At 38.7% G+C, this 19,487-nt stretch overlaps 1 protein-coding gene across 3 annotated transcripts; it reads right to left on the bottom strand.

The window, feature by feature from the left end:
• Positions 1 to 666: 666 nt before the first annotated feature.
• On the bottom strand, positions 667 to 18,621 carry LOC135203161 (carbohydrate sulfotransferase 11-like). Of its 3 annotated transcripts, none has more exons than XM_064232847.1 (5): positions 18,398 to 18,621; positions 8,243 to 8,346; positions 6,774 to 6,929; positions 4,383 to 4,491; positions 667 to 2,688 (listed from the first exon to the last, which is right to left on the bottom strand). In XM_064232847.1, exons 1-5 carry the CDS (start codon positions 18,467 to 18,469, stop codon positions 2,356 to 2,358), a joined length of 774 nt encoding a protein of 257 aa, XP_064088917.1. In that variant the 5' UTR covers positions 18,470 to 18,621; the 3' UTR covers positions 667 to 2,355. The 3 variants fall into 3 exon arrangements, with proteins under 3 accessions (XP_064088917.1, XP_064088916.1, XP_064088915.1); XM_064232846.1 differs by lacking the exon at positions 18,398 to 18,621 and adding an exon at positions 16,107 to 16,728 and having other exon boundaries at positions 667 to 2,685; XM_064232845.1 differs by lacking the exon at positions 18,398 to 18,621 and adding an exon at positions 16,107 to 16,728.
• Positions 18,622 to 19,487: the final 866 nt, after the last annotated feature.

The raw sequence follows: 19,487 nt of genomic DNA on the forward strand, positions 1-19,487 counted from the left end.
AAGAGAACATGAATGGAATGAACGGGGTCGCCGCAAGAGGACGAAGGGACGATACAAAGAAACGTAAATAATGCCTACGTGAGGTGAACTGACGGCACTACCTAGGGGGGTCGTTAAATGTATTGATGGTTTGGTTGACTAAACTTTAAATCCTTGACATTAACATATAATATTTCGTTTCTGTTTAAACAGGTCGTTACAGTCTTCGCCCCGACCACGTTGATCAACCCGATATCTTTCACCACCTTCTTCTTCAAACGGTTCTATCGTCTCCTTCGTGACCATCATGATCCGCACAGCGGTGGAGTGTTGCTCATTGGATGAGTGAGTTACGCGCTCGCCTACCGATTCGGTAGTCGCGAGTTCGATTCCCCGGCCGCTCAGCCTACATGGAAACGGGAATTTATTTCTTGTGATTGTAAATTCATTTCTCGATATAATGTGGTCCGGATCCCACAATAAGCTGTAAGTCCAGTTGCTAAGTAACCAATTGGTTCCTAGCAACGTAAATAAAAATCTAATCCTTCGGACCACCCGTAGGAGGGCTATTAATCAGCTCAGTGATCTGGTTAAACTAAAGTGAAACTGATTAAAGTATGGATAAAATTATAGGATAATTAAACGTCATATAATGAAAAATAATTAATCTTTATGAAATCATCTGCCTTTGTTGCATTACAGTAACTTTCAGGACATACAACATCATGTTATAATTCTGCTGTCTTCAATGGTCTCACTTCAAAAACAATTAAAAAATAATGCGCCGAAGTTTCTTCGGGGCAATCGAGTTTTCTGTTCAGCGTATAATATTGAATGAAACTCTCAGTCAAGTCCCATGAAATTCTCAACCGCAGCCCAAAACACTTTCAGCCACGGCCCAGTGGTGCCCTGTGTTGCTGGCACCTATAGTGGTGCCAGACGCACGACCGTGGTTAAATTTAACCTTAAAGAAAATTAAAAATACTGCCGCTAGAGGGCTGTAATTTGATATGTTTGATGATTGGAGGGTGGATGATCAACTTATCAATTTGCAGCCCTCTAGCCTCGGTAGTTTTTAAGATTTGAGGGCGGACGGACAGACAAATAGCCATCTCAATAGTTGTCTTTTACAGAAAACTAAAAAGGCGGTCTCCACTAAGATGTGCTATCTCCAGAAGAGAGCAAAGACAGCACTCCCTGCCCCACTACTCCTGCAACTAATGAATCAAGAATCTACTCACATTACTGAAATGAAGAAGTAAATGAAAAAGTAAAAAATTTAGCAATCTCATTTCAGTCTCAGCAATTAGGACATTTTAACGCCTGACTTTACCACAGATCATTTATCGTGCTTATAGTTTTATGGTAATTTTTTTTTTTTTTTTTTTTTTTTTTTTTTTTTTTTTTTTTTTTTTTTTTTACTTTGGAGAGCTGTTTCAAAGCTAACGTCTGCTGAATGAATTTTTATCTAACTCATATTCAGAGTGCCTCTTTCTAGTTTCCTGCCCGAACAGCTAACTTACAAATCAGAAAAAACAACACTAATGTTTACATTAGTGTTGTTTTTTTTCTGATGTGTTACTTTCCCAGAAACTAACTTACAATAAGAATAATTTTTCCCGATACTTTCGCAAAAACTTCTGAGACGCAGTTAATTCTTTTTCTGATGTGTTTCCTTCCGAAAAAGGCAATTTCTGATCAAACTAGTTTTTCTGATATGATCCTTTCCCAACAACTAAATTATACCCAGATTTAATTGAAGAGTTACTGTTCTCATAAATTAATACTCGGGTGAATAACTTCACTTGGTGATTATTTACCGTTCAGACACGTGCGTATAGATCAAGAATTTTTTTCCAGGAACGTTACCATCCCGAAATGATTGTACACACAATTCTAAATTACGATTACGGTCTAAGAATCTTTCGCTCAAGTCAATAATATTTCCCCCTGGGTATTACTCCCCTGAGACGCCTGTACACCGAGAACCATTTTCCTTAGGTGATAACTGTTCAAAAAACATTCCCGCACTTGAATCAGCAATGTCTTCAGGATTATCACCATCACAAAGCTCACACACACTTAGTCTTGACATTCCACCGATGTGATTTAAGTCAGAGTAGGTCCCATTACATGCAAATGCTTTTGGAATGACGTGCAACCGGGCTATGAGAAAGCGGAGCATATTTGCCAATTTTTTTATGCACCATCTTTGACACCGCAGGCTTGGGTAAGTGCCCATTGAAAAGATATACCCAGAAACGACTGTCCAGCACAAGTGTGATATTGATGTCGAGAGTTTAAGAGCTTCTTTTGCTCTGGTTACTAATAAGTTTAATCCACGTGATGACTGTCTCCGAAAAAGTAACTCTCAGATCACCGGACGGTTTTAGACAAAGCTTCTTTCACAAACTGCGGCACTTCGTAGCCAAAGAGACGGAAATCCTCTTTGTAGATGGCATAGAGTCTAGCGATGATGTCGTCCGAGATATTCCTGTAATAGGCTTCGTAGGTCGGAGATTTGCTCTTGCTCGATTTGTTCTTCTGGGTCGTCACGTTGATCTCTTTGATACCGAGTTTGAGGACGAGGTAGCGGAGGTCCTCCTCGAAGGTCTCCAGCTTCACGATGTAATCGAACGGGACGTGGCAGGGTCTGCAGTTGGTGCTGTAGGGGCGCCAGTGCCTGTTCATGTCCACCGCCCCGCCCTTCTGGGAATCATGACACATAACGAAAGGAATCATTCTTATATACTTGAGGGCATGCACGTGCTCGCACACACAGATTATATATATATATATATATATATATATATAGATATATATATATAATAGAATATAGATATATATCTTATATTTATATATATATATATATAGTATTTCAGCTGCTGACGTTTATGATTTTATGTTATATGTAAAAAAAAAATTTCTCATTTTTTCATTCCGAGTCTGTTTTTTAAAGTCTGTTTCTTTTATTACACAGCTTTGAAAATGGGACTTGACGTATTGAATCGTCAGCAGCTGAATAACGTACTTAGAAAGAAATAAAGAATGTCCTTCCCCGCAACAACAAATTGCTATATATATATATATATATATATATATATATATATATATATATATGTATATATTATATGCATATAAAGATATATATATATATATATATATATATATATATATATATATATATATATATATATATATATATATCAGATGCAAAGCTAAAGTTCATGGGGTCTAGCAACTGAATTTGCTGTATATTGTGGGGTGCTACAAGGAAATGTTATTTCACCTTTACCGTTTGCGCTTCTCACAGATGTCACAACGAAAAAAGTAACAAGAGATGGAAGAAAGGTTTTATGTTGCAGTAAATATAGAAATGTGACAGGTTATGCTGTTGTAATTGGCAAAAGACCAAATGATTTGCAACGTTTTCTTAATAAAATGCAGCACATGCCTCTATTGATGGGACTCAAAATAAATCTAAGAAAAATAAAAAATCATGAAGACAGAATAGAAAAAATAGGCCAAAACAACATTTAATCGAAAGTTTCATGTATTTAGGAACGAAAATTTCCAGGGAAGGTTCTTGTGAGTTGACATTCTGTGTATTAGGAAAGGCAAAAATGGCAAACTCAATAAGATTTGGAAGTCAAACAGATTGACATTGTACTATATGTCCAGTAAGGGCACAAATCATGGTTTGACAATAATACTGTTCGAAAGATTTTCTGGATTTGAGAACAAAACTATGGCAAGAATATACGGAGTCAGATGGCAGGATAGTGTTAGGAATGATACCATAAAGAAAATTATCAGAGTTACATATGTAGTTGAGATGATGATCGTACAAGATGGAGATGGCTTGGACATATCCTTCGCACAACTCTGGGAGAATGGTACATTCTAGTGTCAGCTGGGCTATGAGAGCGCCAGTTGAGTTAAAAGACTAAGACCTAATTGGGTGAAACCTATAAAAAAGATAGATATAAGTGGTAGTTGTAAGTCTTGAAAAACCATAGATAGGCTAGTTGAGTTGATGGTTAGATTAGGTTAAACAACGTAAAAAAAAATTAGTTTACATATAGTAAGGTAAAGTTATTTCAGGTAAGAAATTATTAAAGTCAATTCATTTTAAATTAAATACGGTAAGGCAATGCTGAGCTAGATAGTGGTACGTTAGTTAAAACAGGCTAATGCTAGATAGATGAGAATAGATTAGGTTTTCACTATCTCAGGTTAGGTTAGACTACATGAGACGTTCTGCTAAGCAAGATGGAATTAGGCTAGACAACATCATAATAGATAGATACTGTAATGCTATATTAGGCAAGAATTGATGACTGATTATATTAGGTTGGCAAGATCACTTTCATCTTCATTGGAAATTTCATGCTATTACTTACATTTTCTTCTATGACGCTCCTGAGAAAAACAGAAAAGGGGACAGCAACTTGTACTGAGGGTGAAACAGGTTTGCCCATCAGTCTCAAGGCTATCTCGTACAGGTTCAATCTGGGGTGAGAAGACAGAAGAAATCAGCAACTTATATTTCCGGTGGCTAAGATGCTATTATTATTATTATCGTCATTATCAATGACCTACATTTTTCCCTTGGAGGTGTGGCATTCTAGGTATTAACTTTCAGCTTTTCAACAAGTCTTCTGGGATGACGTTGCAAGCCCCATGCCCTGTCCTGACCGCTTCTCACCACAGATGACTTTAGTAGATTCACATCAACCGTGCATTTGATGTCTAGGCCAGTTCCTTACGACGCTCCTGATTGGCTGTTGGTAAGCCAATCACGGTGCTGGAAACTCTCCGTCTCTCTCGAGAGTTCACATAGGCAGGATGTATGCTCTACCTCTCCTGAAAGACGTATACCTCAGGAGAGGTGAAACTTGGATCCTACCCATGTGAACTCTCTCGAGAGAGTCAAGACACTGTTTTGCAGCCCCGTGACTGGCTTATCATGAGCCAATCAGAAGCGTCGTAAGGGACTGGCCTAGATCTCGGATGCACGGTTGATGTGAATCTACTATAGCTAGCAGGTCTATAATTCAATACTCCTGCCCTGGACTAGTCTTTATTATTATTATTATTATTATTATTATTATTATAAACAAATGGGAATTTTTACACATATAATTAAAGTACACTTGTAGATGTGGCATTTATATTCTTAATGGCTTCATTCCTTTTTCCCCTCAGTTCTTCCACGAGGTTGTTTCTCAAAATCTCACCAAAGCTCAGGAAGGAGGGCTTTCTAATCACAATTAAAATTATTTAAAAAGGAACCGACGCGTCTCGCCTTGGCAAGCACGCCAAGGCACCTGCTGGGCTACGAGATGACAACAGGTGATAGGTTGGTTAATGAGATTAAGCCAGCTCAGTGTTGCCAACTGTAGGGTGAGTTGCCTGCGCGTTGGGTAATATGGGCAAAATCTTAGAGAGAAGGGTAATTTTTTCAAGTGTAGGGTAATTGTAACAAGGTAGGTTTAGATCAATATGCTTATTAGTATTCATGATATTGCATATAAACATAATCTAAGGATATCTTTATTATCATAGCCGCAGAATGTTGGGTCATTTTCAGTTATGTAGGGTAATTTCTCGTCTCCTGTAGGGGCAGAGGGGTTGGCATCACTGAGTCAGCTTTCTGCCATCACAGGCCATTGTCTCAAGATGGTGCTTAGCTGTGGTAGGATGATGAAGGACATATGAGTCCCAGTGCGAACCTTTGGACTCTTACCAATCAACAGAATCAAATAATAATTGCTGCAATACCCGGTCTCTATGTCCTCATACGGACGAAAATATGTCAAGTTAAGGAACCATTCGATGATCTGACTCGGGCCTGGCCACCAAGGCCCATTCAAAGGCCAGCTTAGTCTAACTCTCAGCATGCTGGAAGGTCGAAAATTCCAAACAATGGAAGTAGGAAACTAAATAAATTCAGTCATTTTGTTTAGAACTTGCTTGTACTTTTTAATAAAAACCTATACGAGTATAATAATTTATTATTAATGGGAGATTGCTTACCATATGATCTTACAGGCTGATTCCACAAGCATATACATTTCAAAAATATTAATGTTAATAGGTAACCTGGGGAAAAGACTATCTAGGGTGTAATTCAAGGTGGATGTGATCGTTCACAGCCAATTAGGGTTGCCGTTTTGAGGAATTTCGTCTACTACTGTGGCTTTCTGGTGACATCTGGCAACCCTCCGTGGTTTTTCCGACCACAGGCCACGGCACTGAGGAATAAAATTCTTAACTTTGCCTTTTTATGTTTTATTATGAAAATAAAGTTATAAAATGAATTATATTGAAATCCTTTATTTTTCTACATCAAAAATACTTTATGCTAAGCCAGTGACGTGTAATTTATTTAAGTTACGAAAAATAATTCTACATCGGAAAATACGCAGTCTAGGCATTAAATTTTCGGCTTTCTAACCATTAAATCATAACTAACGTAAAAAAAAAAAAAACGAAAAACGGCATATGATAAGACTGGTAAAAGCCAATGTTGTGAAGAAAAAACAGCAACGTTGCCTGAGCCCATCCTGATACAACCTAGCCTTGGTTATCACAAGCATTCTTACCTGGCAAATACGTTTCAGAACTTTCAGGATTCAGCTTCTTACTTGGGGGCCGACCGTCATCAGTAAGTGGTATACCCCTAGAACCCCCGTCCAAAAAAATGCAACATCAATATATTTCATTGTAATATCAATTTCCAGCCAACGAGGCAGAACACAAAAAGACAGAAACGTGTCAGAAGACCATACTTGTTTTTCCCCGGGGACGACAGGCTGCCGTTGACGAACTTGTCCGTATAAGCGGACACGAGGCGGGAAAACGGATGCCTCACCGATATCACACGGGTGACCTCCTCTTCCTCTCGGTGCATTTTTCTGTAGAGCTCAGAGCTGCTCAGGAGTTTCCTGAAAACATTTACACTCCTTAATATTAGAGCAATTTCTAATAACCTGTCGTTCAAAGACTGAACAATGTTTTCATAAGTTTATAAAATCTTTGGGGATGAAGTGAGTGACTCGTTTTGAGTTAAGAAGTAGCTCCACATTCCGTCCATTAATTACATTTTTTCCCAGCTAAGTTTAGTACCATTTCATTTTTAGAAAAACATATTTTTTTAACTGAAGGTTAATGGCATAATTTAAACAACTAAAACATGCACCGAAGAAATCGAGGCCTCGGTAAAATGCTGTATGAGCCGCGGCCCATGAAACTTTCAGCCACTGAACGGTAGTGGCACGATCACGGCTAAATTTAACCTTAAGTAAAAAAAAAAAAAAAAAAAAAACTACTGAGGCTAGAAGGCTGCAATTTTGTATGTTTGATTATTAGATTGTGGATGACGAGCATACCAATTTGCAGCCCTCTAGCCTAAGTAGTTTTTAAGTGCAGACGGACAGACAAAGCCATCTCATTAGTTTTCTTTGACAAAATATTAAAAGCATAATTGGATGGCAATTAAAATCGTAGTTTTTATGCATGCTTACCACAACTCAACAAAAGCATTGCATTGAAACTTTGTTTCAGTTTCACCCTTGCTACTATAGTAAATTTACATCAACCGCGCATCTGATGTATAGGCTAGTCCCTTACGACGCTCCTGATAGGCTGTTGTTAAGCCAATCACAGGGCTGAAAACTCCCAGTCTCTCGAGAGAGTTCACTTGGCAGTTTGTATGCCCCACCTCTCCTGAGGGGTACGTCTTTCAAAAGTATTCATCAAGAGAGGTGAAACACGTCTTGCCTATGTTCATTCTCTCTCGAGAGCGTTTCCAAAATCCCAGCTCTGTGATTGCTTTTCAACCGCCAATCAGGAGCGTCGTAAGGGACGGGCTTAGACATCAGATGCACAGTTAATGTGAATCTACTATAGCATCACTTGTAATTGAGGGAAGGTTATAAGTACCAAAAGGTGAATCAGGGACAATTTTAAGCAGTCCTTCGGAAGAGAAGGAAAGTTATAAACACTACATTATTATAGGGATAGACCATAGGCAACACTTCCGGAGTGAGAAAGGATTAGCAGTACCTCCTCTAGACTGAAGGAAGATTATAAGTACTGTCTGTGGCATGAGGAAAATTGTAAGAGCAAGGAAGATAAATTCCCCACATAGATAAACTTTCGAATACTAGTGATAGGCAGAGGGAAGCAACATATATGTACTACCAAGTTGTGAAGGTACTAATCTGTTTGCTATCAGAGTACGGCCTCATAGACTTACTCAGCAATCATTCTTTTTTTGAGATTTGTTTCATGGGGATGTTCGATGTACTTCGTGTATCCGTTCATTCGAAGCAAGTGGGTCTTCCATGTTGAGGCGCCTCCCTGAAAGATGGCGTAGCAGATTAGTATAGAGTTGGAGGGAGGTTGGGTTTCCATATGTTTACCTGTGGTTGTAAGCAGGGTAACTAAAAAGACGGGCGACCCGGCGAACAGAACTGAATGACACCTGCCGGTTACATTCATCAGGCAGCCTTCTAGAGGTAGATAACTTCTAAGAAAACCAGCTCAGAACTGGAGACGTGGTGCCATAGAATGACTTCAGTACTTCACTATACTCGGTTTTTTTCCATCTGTCCACCCGCCAATGGTTTTGTTTGGGTATGGTAACACTGGCGTCCCGGTTAAATAGTTTTTTACGCCTGTGTTAAGTGTTAAGGTTAAATAAAAGGATATTGGGTGTAACATTGCAACTGAAAAGTGTTTTAAATAATTTACCCTGAATGCGAATTATACCGTTAATATTCGAAATAGGAATTATTTGTATAATCGTTGATGAAGCCGAAGTAACATCTAAAGCCCGGGCACGCAGTGTTACCATACAAAAACACCACCACCGGCGGATGGGACAGATTTTTGAAAAAAAACAGAGTATTAGTGACATTCAGCTTACATTTAACTATTATAATAATATCCAATTTCGAATATTAACGGTGTAATTCGCATACAGTAAATTATTTAAACACTTTTCAGTTGCAAATGCACACCCAGATATCCTTTCATTTACCTAAAACTTACACATAGCGTAACTATCTAAAGCCCGGAACGCAGTGTTGCCATACGCAAACACCACAGGCTTGTGGACAGATGGGAAAAAAACAGAGTATAGTATCTCACAAAAGTTGATCAGCTGAAGGAGGCTGCATAGGCGATATACATCGGTATGTTATTTCAAACTTTAACGGTTCGATCTTGAAGTATCCTGCTCTTCACATATTCACACGCAAAGATGAATATCTGTCAATTCAAATGAATAGTTATAGTTGTGGCACTCTGGTGATGATAAATATGATGATTATAGAAAAAATTCCCAGCCTGTATTAAAAAGCTTAAAAGAAAAGAAAGCTGAGGAAGAATACATTCATACACGGGATATCTCTCTCGTTCTTCATCTGTCTACACATCTCCCCTCCAAGCTTGATTTATAATGACTATAACTCACCTTTGAAAGAGACGGCATAGGGCTGCCAGTTCCTGGGGGTGTATGTGGAAAGTACGTAGTTAAGAAGGCAACAAGGAAACGTGTGAAAATAACGTACAGAAAATGTGAGAATGGAGGACAGCCCCATTCTCTCTCTCTCTCTCTCTCTCTCTCTCTCTCTCTCTCTCTCCCTCTCTCTCTCTCCTTCGTATGTGGTTTAATTCCCGACTTATTTCTGCACGGCAAAGACTTATAACATTTAATAAAAAAAGAAAAAAATCTTACGGAATTACCAAAACTGAGGTAAGATTTAAATTTGGATTGATTTCTTTTAATTGGTAGAGATGATATTCATGTAATTTGCTTGACGACGGATTCGCCTGATTGACTTTATAAGGAGTTTAATTTGATTATTTATTCCCAGGTGTTGCAAACGAGGCAAGGCAAAAATCACTTACTTAATATAATTATATCCAAACCCTCTAACGATAGCTATATTCCTGCTCTATCAAAGGGAAAAAATGAAGGCTAAGAGTAACCGATTCTAGCATTTATGTTTAACTCACAGCAAAAATAAACGCTAGTAGTTTACCACTGGTATTGTTGTTTACATATTCATCTGAGAATAAAAAGCAATAATCTGCTCTTCATTGCTAACAATGGAAATGAGGAAGGAAATTAACGAAGTAGGCCGTGGTAAACCTCACGGTCTGGGCCGTCATGCCGTGGCATGTTCAAGCGGTGAGTGGAAACGTTGGGAATGTTTTGTTTGTGGTGACGCCAATGAGCAGTGATATGGGCGCAGACCATTCAGTCGTTCTTGCTAACTCCTGTGTGCTTTGATACACACTAGATTGCATAAAATGAGCTATAAGTGAAGCATAATATATAACTCAGTACTACGGGCAGCGAGCCATGAAACGGTTGTTGTTACTGGTAAGACCAAGGTTTTGTGTAGTACTACAGTCCAAGCGGGGGGAAAAATGGCCCATGTTTTCTTGTGGTTTGATGTTGTTTTGAATGAATTCGACCAGAAAAACATTTGAGATAAGCGTCTTTTCAATGTTTAATGTAATCGACGATAAGTTGCCTAACCTAATCAAGTTTTGCAGTGTTCAGCACTACTTCGGGAATTATTTTCATGTAGGAGAGTGATAAAGTCTCAACTCGACTACTCATTCCGATGGTTCAAGTCCATTTCTGCTTTCGCCAAAACTTCGGTTACTGGGTAAGTTTGTTAGCTTTTGATAATGACTTGAAGGTTGCTTTTCTAAGCTACCATATCCTAAACTTAACACTACTCCGAATTTACATTTCTCATTAAGTACAAGTATTCCTGGGTCTACCAACTCATGTTTCCAGAGCCTAGCTGACACTACCACGTATTTAAATATCCCCCTAAGTGATGTCCAAGCCACCACTTCTAAATGTTTGTAATTGACATTGCTTCCGTTATATTTTTTTTTAATCACACTGGCGTTAGAATCCAGATTACTCAGTCGTCCCTCCCTGAACTTTTATTTGATTTATTTATTGGCTAACAGTAAAATACGAAAATGATAACACATCCTTCTCTGCAGTTTGTAATCATTTAGGGAATCACATGTTGCAAAGCGTAGGAAACCCGTACTCTCAATATCGTACAATCAATCCTTCACTAACCATGGGAATTCAACAAAGCCTGAACAGCAAACGACCTTATTTATTTATACGTATCCTAAGGATTTGTTCTGCTGGGTACAAGGATGCGAAATTTGTTGTATCTGTGTGCGTCTGATTTATTTTAATACCCGACCATGATACAATAAAATAAAAATTCCATATTTGGCATTAAGATTTTGTTTTAGTCTAACCAAATACCATTGGGTCACAAGTGTTGACGGAGAATAGAAACGCCGAATAATATTGTTATTATATATTCATACGTTGAATAGAATGTGATAAATCGTAAGTAGATTATACGGAATAAATGCACCTCAGTATATCGGTTTATCCGTTCTTGTATCGTTAATATACGACTGAAATGGGTTAAGAACATTATAGGAATATAATACTTTTCCGTTCTTCTGTTTTTATTATCAATAATATATAATCTTACTTCAGTGGCGGAATTGTTCGTGGGTTTCCTTGTATTTAATGGGGTTAGATAATAATAATAATATATATATATATATATATATATATATATATATATGTGTGTGGTGTGTGTGTGTGTGTGTGTGTGTGTGTGTGTGTGTATAAAACTTTTGAGTTCCTCGTCTGAAATGGAGTTGAGATAGCCTTCGGTTTTTGGGCAGCTAACTTTCGCATTTAATTATGGAGAAGTAATTAGTCGCACTCAGCCGGAGTGCTCTCGACCTCACTCATGCTCGTACCCGAATTTCCACGTCTTACGTAACGTCAAAACTTATATAATGAATATTATTTAATCTAAATCACTTCTTCACCGCTCGGTCAGTTAGTTACTCTAGGCTTATTTCTTGTCCTTTGTGGCTCGCAATTCGTTTCTGTAGTCACCATAGCTGATTCACTTTATGGTAGATTCTTTGGATGAGCCCTAGGCCTACGAGACGTTTGTTTGGCGGCCGCCAAACGAACGTCTCGTAGACATAGGGCTCACCCAAGATCTACCTTTAATTGAACCAGCCATAGTTCCGTGGTGAAGGGCATCCATCAGCCGATTAATTGTGTTCCTGTTGCTATACTAGACAGGCCAATTGCCAGTGAACCAACGGTTGCCACATTACTGTAATTGGGGTTTACACGTGATAGGACGCGGTTATGTAACCAAATTGGGGTTTATGAGTGATAGGACGTGGTGAATTAACTACAACGACCAGCGTGCGGCGAACTCAACTTCTTCATACATATCATGTATAGATATTATTTCCGTTTAAAACTAAATTCGATTTTGAGAATAGAGGTATAGGAACGAATCGCTCGTGCCAAGATTCGATCTTTTGTAAGGTTAAATAGCAGACCAGTATTTTCAACAATTATCAGTGACATATTTTATAAGAGTAGCTTTTTGAGACAGAGTTCTGCCAGCCGGGAATTAGTTTCTGGATAACATTTTTCGTCCCATTCACACCTTTTGGTTTCCGGAGCTCTATATTTGCGGTAATTATACTGTTTTTTTTCATCTGTCCATCCGCCCGTGGTGTTTTTTGTATAGGTAACAACACTGCGTCCCGGGCTTTAGATAGTTACGCTATGTGTAAGTTTTAGGTAAATAAAAGGATATCTGGGTGTACATTTGCAACTGAAAAGTGTTTAAATAATTTACTGTATGCGAATTACACCGTTAATATTCGAAATAGGATATTATTATAATCGTTGAATGTAAGCTGAATGTAACTATCTAAAGCCCGGGACGCAGTGTTACCATACAAAAACACCACAGCGGATGGACAGATGGAAAAAAACAGCGTATAGTGATATGGCTATAGATTCTCCCCTGCCGTGGCCCCGAGTCCAAGTCTTAATGAGAGTTGATCGATTTTTACTCTCTCTTTTGGGGATATTAATCTACATGCAGATTCATCAGCAGCCATTTAAGTAGGCGGGGTTGGTTATATCATACGCGCACATGTTCGGTCTTTAGTACGTTGTTCAGCAGCCCAGTCTTCATCTGCCGAACTTTATCATTATATTATATTATTATTATATTATTCACAAGATGAACTCTATTCATATGGAACAAGCCCACGGGGGCCACTGACTTGAAATTCAAGCTTCCAAAGAGTAAGGTGTGCATTAAGGAATATAGTCCGGGAGAAATTGAACATAACCCCTTAATGTTTGATAAGTTTTTCTCAATATATATATATATATATATATATATATATATATATCAATTCAAGCTACAAATGTCCATTTAATATCTAAATTTCACTTTACCTCCCAAATGATATATTTTCATATATGTACCGAAGGGGAATTTTTTAATTGATAATAATTTCGTCCCCCATGGGATCGAACCACCGTCCAAGTGAACGGGGACGAAATCAGGACTGTCAGTGACGCTATCCAATCAGCCAACAGAGACGCTATAAGTTCATACCGATTCTGACCTTACAAATCACCCTCCCCGATCTGGATGCTTTCGTAATAATTAGAATCGATATGGAACACCCCGTCTACCATGTTGGCCAATTCGAGCGTTTGACAGCACGTAGCCTTTTGTTATGAATAATTATCACATCGAACCGTGATCCATTTATATATCATTCAAGCCACAAATGTCCTTTAATATCTAAATTCACTTTACCTCCCAAATGATATATTTTCATATATGTACCGAAGGGGAATTTTTTAATTGATAATAATTTCGTCCCCCATGGGATCGAACCACCGTCCAAGTGGACGGGGACGAAATCAGGACTGTCAGTGACGCTTATCCAATCAGCCAACAGAGACGCTATAAGTTCATACCGATTCTGACCTTACAAATCACCCTCGATCTGGATGCTTTTCGTAATTAGAATCGATATGGAACCCGTCTACCATGTTGGCCAATTCGAGCGTTTGACAGCACGTAGCCTTTTGTTATGAATAATTATCACATCGAACCGTGATCCATTATATATCAATTCAAGCTACAAATGTCCTTTAAAGGACATTTGTAGCTTGAATTGATATATAAATGGATCACGTTCGATGTGATAATTATTCATATATATATATATATATATATATATATATATATATATATATAGATATATATATGCCCATATAACAATACATCATACTAGGTATATATACATGTACACACAGAAAGACTAAATGTCTTCCATTCTGGATGGGAAACGAATATGCAGTAAAAGGTGTTTGCAAACAGTTTGCAAACTTTGTTTCCAAACTATTTGCAAACTGTTTCCAAACAACAAACTGTTGCAAACGGTTTGCAAACTTTATTTGGAAAATTTTTACAAATTACAAACTGTTTGCAAACTTTGTTTCCAAACAATGTTTCCTGGTGTGAACAGGCCTTTTGAAAGATTAGTTTGGTGTCTAAACGTAGGTTTTCGGGTATGCGGAATCCAATGACACCAAAACATATAGCAGAGAATAAGTTTTTATGTGCAATCTGCCATAAGGGTTACATTCATTTGGGCAAATTTTACATATTTATGGCAAAAAGATGTGTATGTAGCTTTATCTGCCTGGCAGACTGATCTGTAAAATGGTTGAATCTTCACTGTTTATTAGGTCTTAAATATAATTTGTCAAATTATATAAAGACTAGTTCATTTTCCGATACTTGTCGAGCGTAAATGAAGAGGAGTAATAATGCAGAACAAAGAAGCTCGGTGTATTATTTAATTCCGCTGTGTAGGAGATTGTAAAAAAAAAAAAAATCTAAGAAAGCAAGCCAGGAAGCGATCGCATATTGTCTATCATAAAGCAAGCTTGGTATACGGAGACCGTTTAGATTCAGAACTGTAACATCTTTTACAAGAAGAACCTAAAAACTTGCAGTATTTTATCGCAAAGATTGCCACTGTATCACATATTCCGAAGGGGCCAAGCATTTCAGATGAAAATGAAGGTACATCTGTGACTACCAAACAGATACGCCGTTCTGTTAGTTCGGATTTTAGCTCCAAGGAGCTCTGTCTTTATTGTGGTCAGATATGCAACACAAAAGAAGACCCAAAAAATCCTAAGCGTTGGAGACCAGCTTTACATGCTTCGGGCAACTGAATTTAAAAGGAAAGGTAAAGTTCCATTGCCGGTCAAGGACTTCATTATGAGAAAACGTGATTAAAAATAATAATAATAACTTAGCTGACAGCGTCCGAATTTGTCTAGAAGGAGCAGTAAGCGAGCTCTTGTTTGTATGGTGCTTTAACGTTGCATGGAATCAGTGCTTATTCAGCAACGGGAGCAACGACTTTACGTGACCTACGAACCACGTCGAAAGTGAATTTCTTTCACCAGAAACACACACCTCTAACACTTCAGTGGAATGCCCGAGAATCGAACCTCGCGGCCACCGAGGTGGCAGGTTAAGCCCATACCGATCACGCCACTGAGGCGCTGAGTAAGCGATTTCCGTGCAGCAGAAACTACATATTTTCGAAACCGTCGCATTTCATCATAGTTGCAAGTTATAGAATAATTTGGAAAACGATTAAAAATATTCTTGTCGTTCTTACAGAGCACACCAATAGCAATTTGCAGTGGGGTTGGATGTTTCTGGTAGCGGTTTATTCCTCTTAGAAGACACAAAAGGCGTCAAACAGTAACTCTGGCGCGCGGTGCCCAATTTGATCAAATATGCCAAATAGTCTGAAAACTGGTCCTGGAATTAATACGACCTTTTATCAAAAATAAGCAGATTCATATAAAACAAACCTAAAAGTGGCGATAAATAATTTGAGTGTATGATCGCATTATTAACATTGTTATTCAGAAGATATCTACACTTTTGTATAAAAAAGGTCAAAATAAACTCATAGCTGCTCAGGAGCTTGACGCGTTACAGATTAGCTCTAATTGAGGGGTACGAAATTTAAACTTGCCGACAGCAGGATGGAATACCCATACGAGGAAAAAAAATGTAAAGTGATACAGTATTTCAGAAAATATATTCCACGTTCACGAAACGAAAAAAATGTTACTCCGTAGAACTGGATTTAGAAAACGGCTGCGATATTACCTTAGCAGTGACGCAGATCAGGAAGCTGTACTTTCGCGAATAAAGAAAGGCGTCCCTCAGCGTTCTCTTCACGTCTTTTGGAATGCTCCCGTTGTAATTCTCACACTTCTCTTCCAGCAAATCCTTTCTCTCGGCGAATCTCGTCTCCATCGTGTGTTCCCATTCCAGTTGCTCTTTCGAATCGTTTCCCGCCACTAGGCTGGATCTGTTCGTAGCCCCTGAGGCGAGCGGTTGTAAGGTTGCTGTGCGTTCGGGTAAATCATCATTGTCCTTTTCGGAAAGTATATAATCCCTTCCTTCCCTGAGAAGTTGCTTGTCAGATTTGTTTTCAGTGTCGCCATAGCTGTCGGTATTTGCTCGCACGAAAGATAATCCTTCTCGGTGGTGCCTCGTCCCAGGCGAAGCGGCCGCAACCGTTGCCAGCTGGCTGTGATCGCCACCTCCCAACTCGGCCCATGAAAAGATTCGTAAATCCTGCGTGTGCAGCAGGAACGAAAACGCCAGGAGAGAGAGCCCGACGCACAGCACCAGAAGCCTCAGAAACTTGGGTTTTGCGTTGTTCTCCCCAGCCATATTCCCCGCCAGGCGCTCTGTGGAACGGAGGGGCTTCGTCTTCCTTCGATTAAGATCGAGGAAATGGCTCCCCTAACTCGTCGTAATTGCGATCGTCATTTGTGACAACATTTGTGATGTTCAGCAGGTGCAGTTTAATTGCCCCTGTTGGGACATCATATGTAAATTTCATCTGTGTGAAGCGTAAGACTTTCAGCGGTACTTGCTGTCGATGATTAGCGGGCGTATCTTGTGATATAGCGTTTGCAAAAGGGAAGGTTCTCTTATTAGGGGTTATTTTAGTACAGTAGTTATCTTCCTTGGCATTCGAATTACACTGGTGCAGTTTTGCGCCCCTGAAGACCTGAGTCAAAGTGTTGGAACCACATTCTTTCTCGCTGACAGTGACGTCATTGAAAAGGTTGTAGGGATTGGCGCGAAAAAGACCGTGTGATCTTTATAAAGTGTTTTAGCTTAGAAATATTTCTGTGGTTACCTCTGAGAATTTAAAACATTCACAAGGACTTCGATTCATGCGGCTGTGTTAAAGTCCTTTTCAAGCCCAGAATGGCGTCGTTGTATGCAAGACCAATCGTTTAAGCAACACTTGTTGCACTTGGTTGAAATGTGACCGATTATGTGGGCCTCAATTTGACCTTGAAATGCCGTGCGTGTGATTCAGGTAAATACCGAACGAAATTCGAGTTAAGCGGGCACTGTGGCTATTAGATTTACGTACCAGGCAAAATGTTTAGTCCATTCGAAGGAGAAGCTATAGGCAGGGAAATGAATAACAAGGCAAGGCCGTCTGACATATGATCTAGATGGCTCCTAATAAAAATCGCGGCATTGAGTAACTGTAAGCTTATAAAATCAAGAATATGGGTTAAATATCAGTGCACGTATTTTTTTTTCTTTTATTCTGTTGAACATTTGGTAACATCAGATCTGACGGGAATAGCAGCCTTCAAGGCTTCCTAGCGATTGATTTATACTCAAATTTTATTGCGCTTTTTCCTTGGCAAATTTTGGAACTCAGGACAATTTATGTTATTAAAATATAAAAAGAAAAATAATTATCAATTTTCTGTTTGTATGTGACTCTCCTGTTGCCATTGCATTCAGTTATAAACAGGAATCACGATTCACGATTAGCATAAGAACCGGAAAACATTTTTTAGAAAATCAAGAAAAACGTGGTCTGTAAACATCCAGGAACCTCAGATCTTACTGGAAAATTGTGTATCCCAAATCGCTTTAGGCCTAACAATTGTTGTCTTGCAAATAATAATAATAATAATAATAATAATAATAATAATAATAATAATAATAATACTCTTATTATCGGACTTGGATTTGAATCATTAAGTACCAATACGTCACGAAACACATTATTACATGCATACCTGTTGAGGAAAAATTCCACTGGCTTGTGAGGAACACAACGTGGCAGATTGAAATCCAACTAAACAAACTTTTTTTTTTTTTTTTTTTTTTTTTTCCTAGCCTTCACCATCCCACCACCCTTGGGAGTATTCATTTGCGTCATAAAACTGTAGCTGCCTTATACCACTGAATCAAAAGCCACACTTTTGCTCTACCGTGATAACTCGGGAATTTGGATCCCGAGCCCAAGTGGTTTTGCCGCGTCAACTCATGAACCGGAGCACGCAACGACGTCAAATCTGAGAGGAAGGCATGCCGTAACCAATTCACCATCAACACCTAAAGCTTATTACCTCTGATAGAAGATGCCTAACCTCACAGGAGATATAACTGGAAGTCTCCTGCGTCAAGTTCACACAAGACATTTCTGCCTGAAATCGCAGAAATGTAATGGTTTTCTTTGGTTATTTTATCTAAGCTTTCTCTATTATTTTCCCGCCTTTCCGTTTGGTCTTCGTCCTGTTACTGCCACATCTGCTGCTTTACAGACAACCAACTTCTTTCCTTTCTCATCATTCCCCCAACACCGCTTTGTCAAAGACTAAAGTTTGTAAGGAGAATGAGGGACCAGGGGACCAAGTTGGGAGAGTTGCATCCAAATTTGAATATTCAAATCTTATTTTTAGTCTCCATATTTTTTCTGAATTAAGCTGTTGGGAGTATTAACACTTGTGAGGATTTAGATTACTCGCGCGCCACGTACCAATTTTTCGTGCATTCCAATGAGATTCTTTCATAATAAATATTTCAGTTTTCTAAAGATTACTTGATGATGAACATTTGAATCAGTTATCAAGTGTACAGAATACTATACGGCTTTCAGATTCAGTGTAATTTCCAGAAGACTGCGATATTCTAAACGTCAAATGTAAATTGTGGCTAACCATTTCAGACATTTATATATATATAAAGGTAAAAGCCACGATTCCACGAAGGGAAGTGAAACGTAGGAGTACTGCAAGGCCTTTCGACTCAATGTCCTTTCTTAGCAGACTGAATAAAGGACAGCGAGTCGGAAGGCCTCGCAGTTCTCCTTTGTTTCACTTTCCCTTGTGGTTTTTACCTTCACTTATATATTCGTCACGTTCCAGATTTTCGTGATTCATTTAAACACACACACACACACACACCCACACACACACACACACACATATATATATATATATATATATATATATATATATATATATATCTATATATATATATATATATATGAACTGATCTGTATAGAAAATTCATGTGTGAGACGTAACGGAAAATCTACTATATGTGTTGTGCGTAGCTATGTGTGATCAGAGAGTAACGATCAGATAGATATCGCTGATTCATCGAATGCCCATATGTTCGTTGGTGGCGTGGCGTGGGTGATTCAAATGAGTGCCA

The sequence above is a fragment of the Macrobrachium nipponense genome, chromosome 33 (genome assembly GCF_015104395.2).
Source record: "Macrobrachium nipponense isolate FS-2020 chromosome 33, ASM1510439v2, whole genome shotgun sequence".
Classification (NCBI taxonomy): Eukaryota; Metazoa; Arthropoda; class Malacostraca; order Decapoda; family Palaemonidae; genus Macrobrachium; species Macrobrachium nipponense.

Excerpts from the sequence above, each read along its gene's own strand:
- LOC135203161 (XM_064232845.1), bottom strand. The coding sequence starts at position 16,679 with ATGGCTGGGGAGAACAACGCAAAACCCAAGTTTCTGAGGCTTCTGGTG. Across the intron at positions 8,347-16,106 it reads TGATCTGCGTCACTGCTAAG|GGAGGCGCCTCAACATGGAA; the intron begins GTAATATCGCAG and ends GCCATCTTTCAG. Across the intron at positions 2,689-4,382 it reads GGAGCGTCATAGAAGAAAAT|AAGGGCGGGGCGGTGGACAT; the intron begins GTAAGTAATAGC and ends CATGATTCCCAG.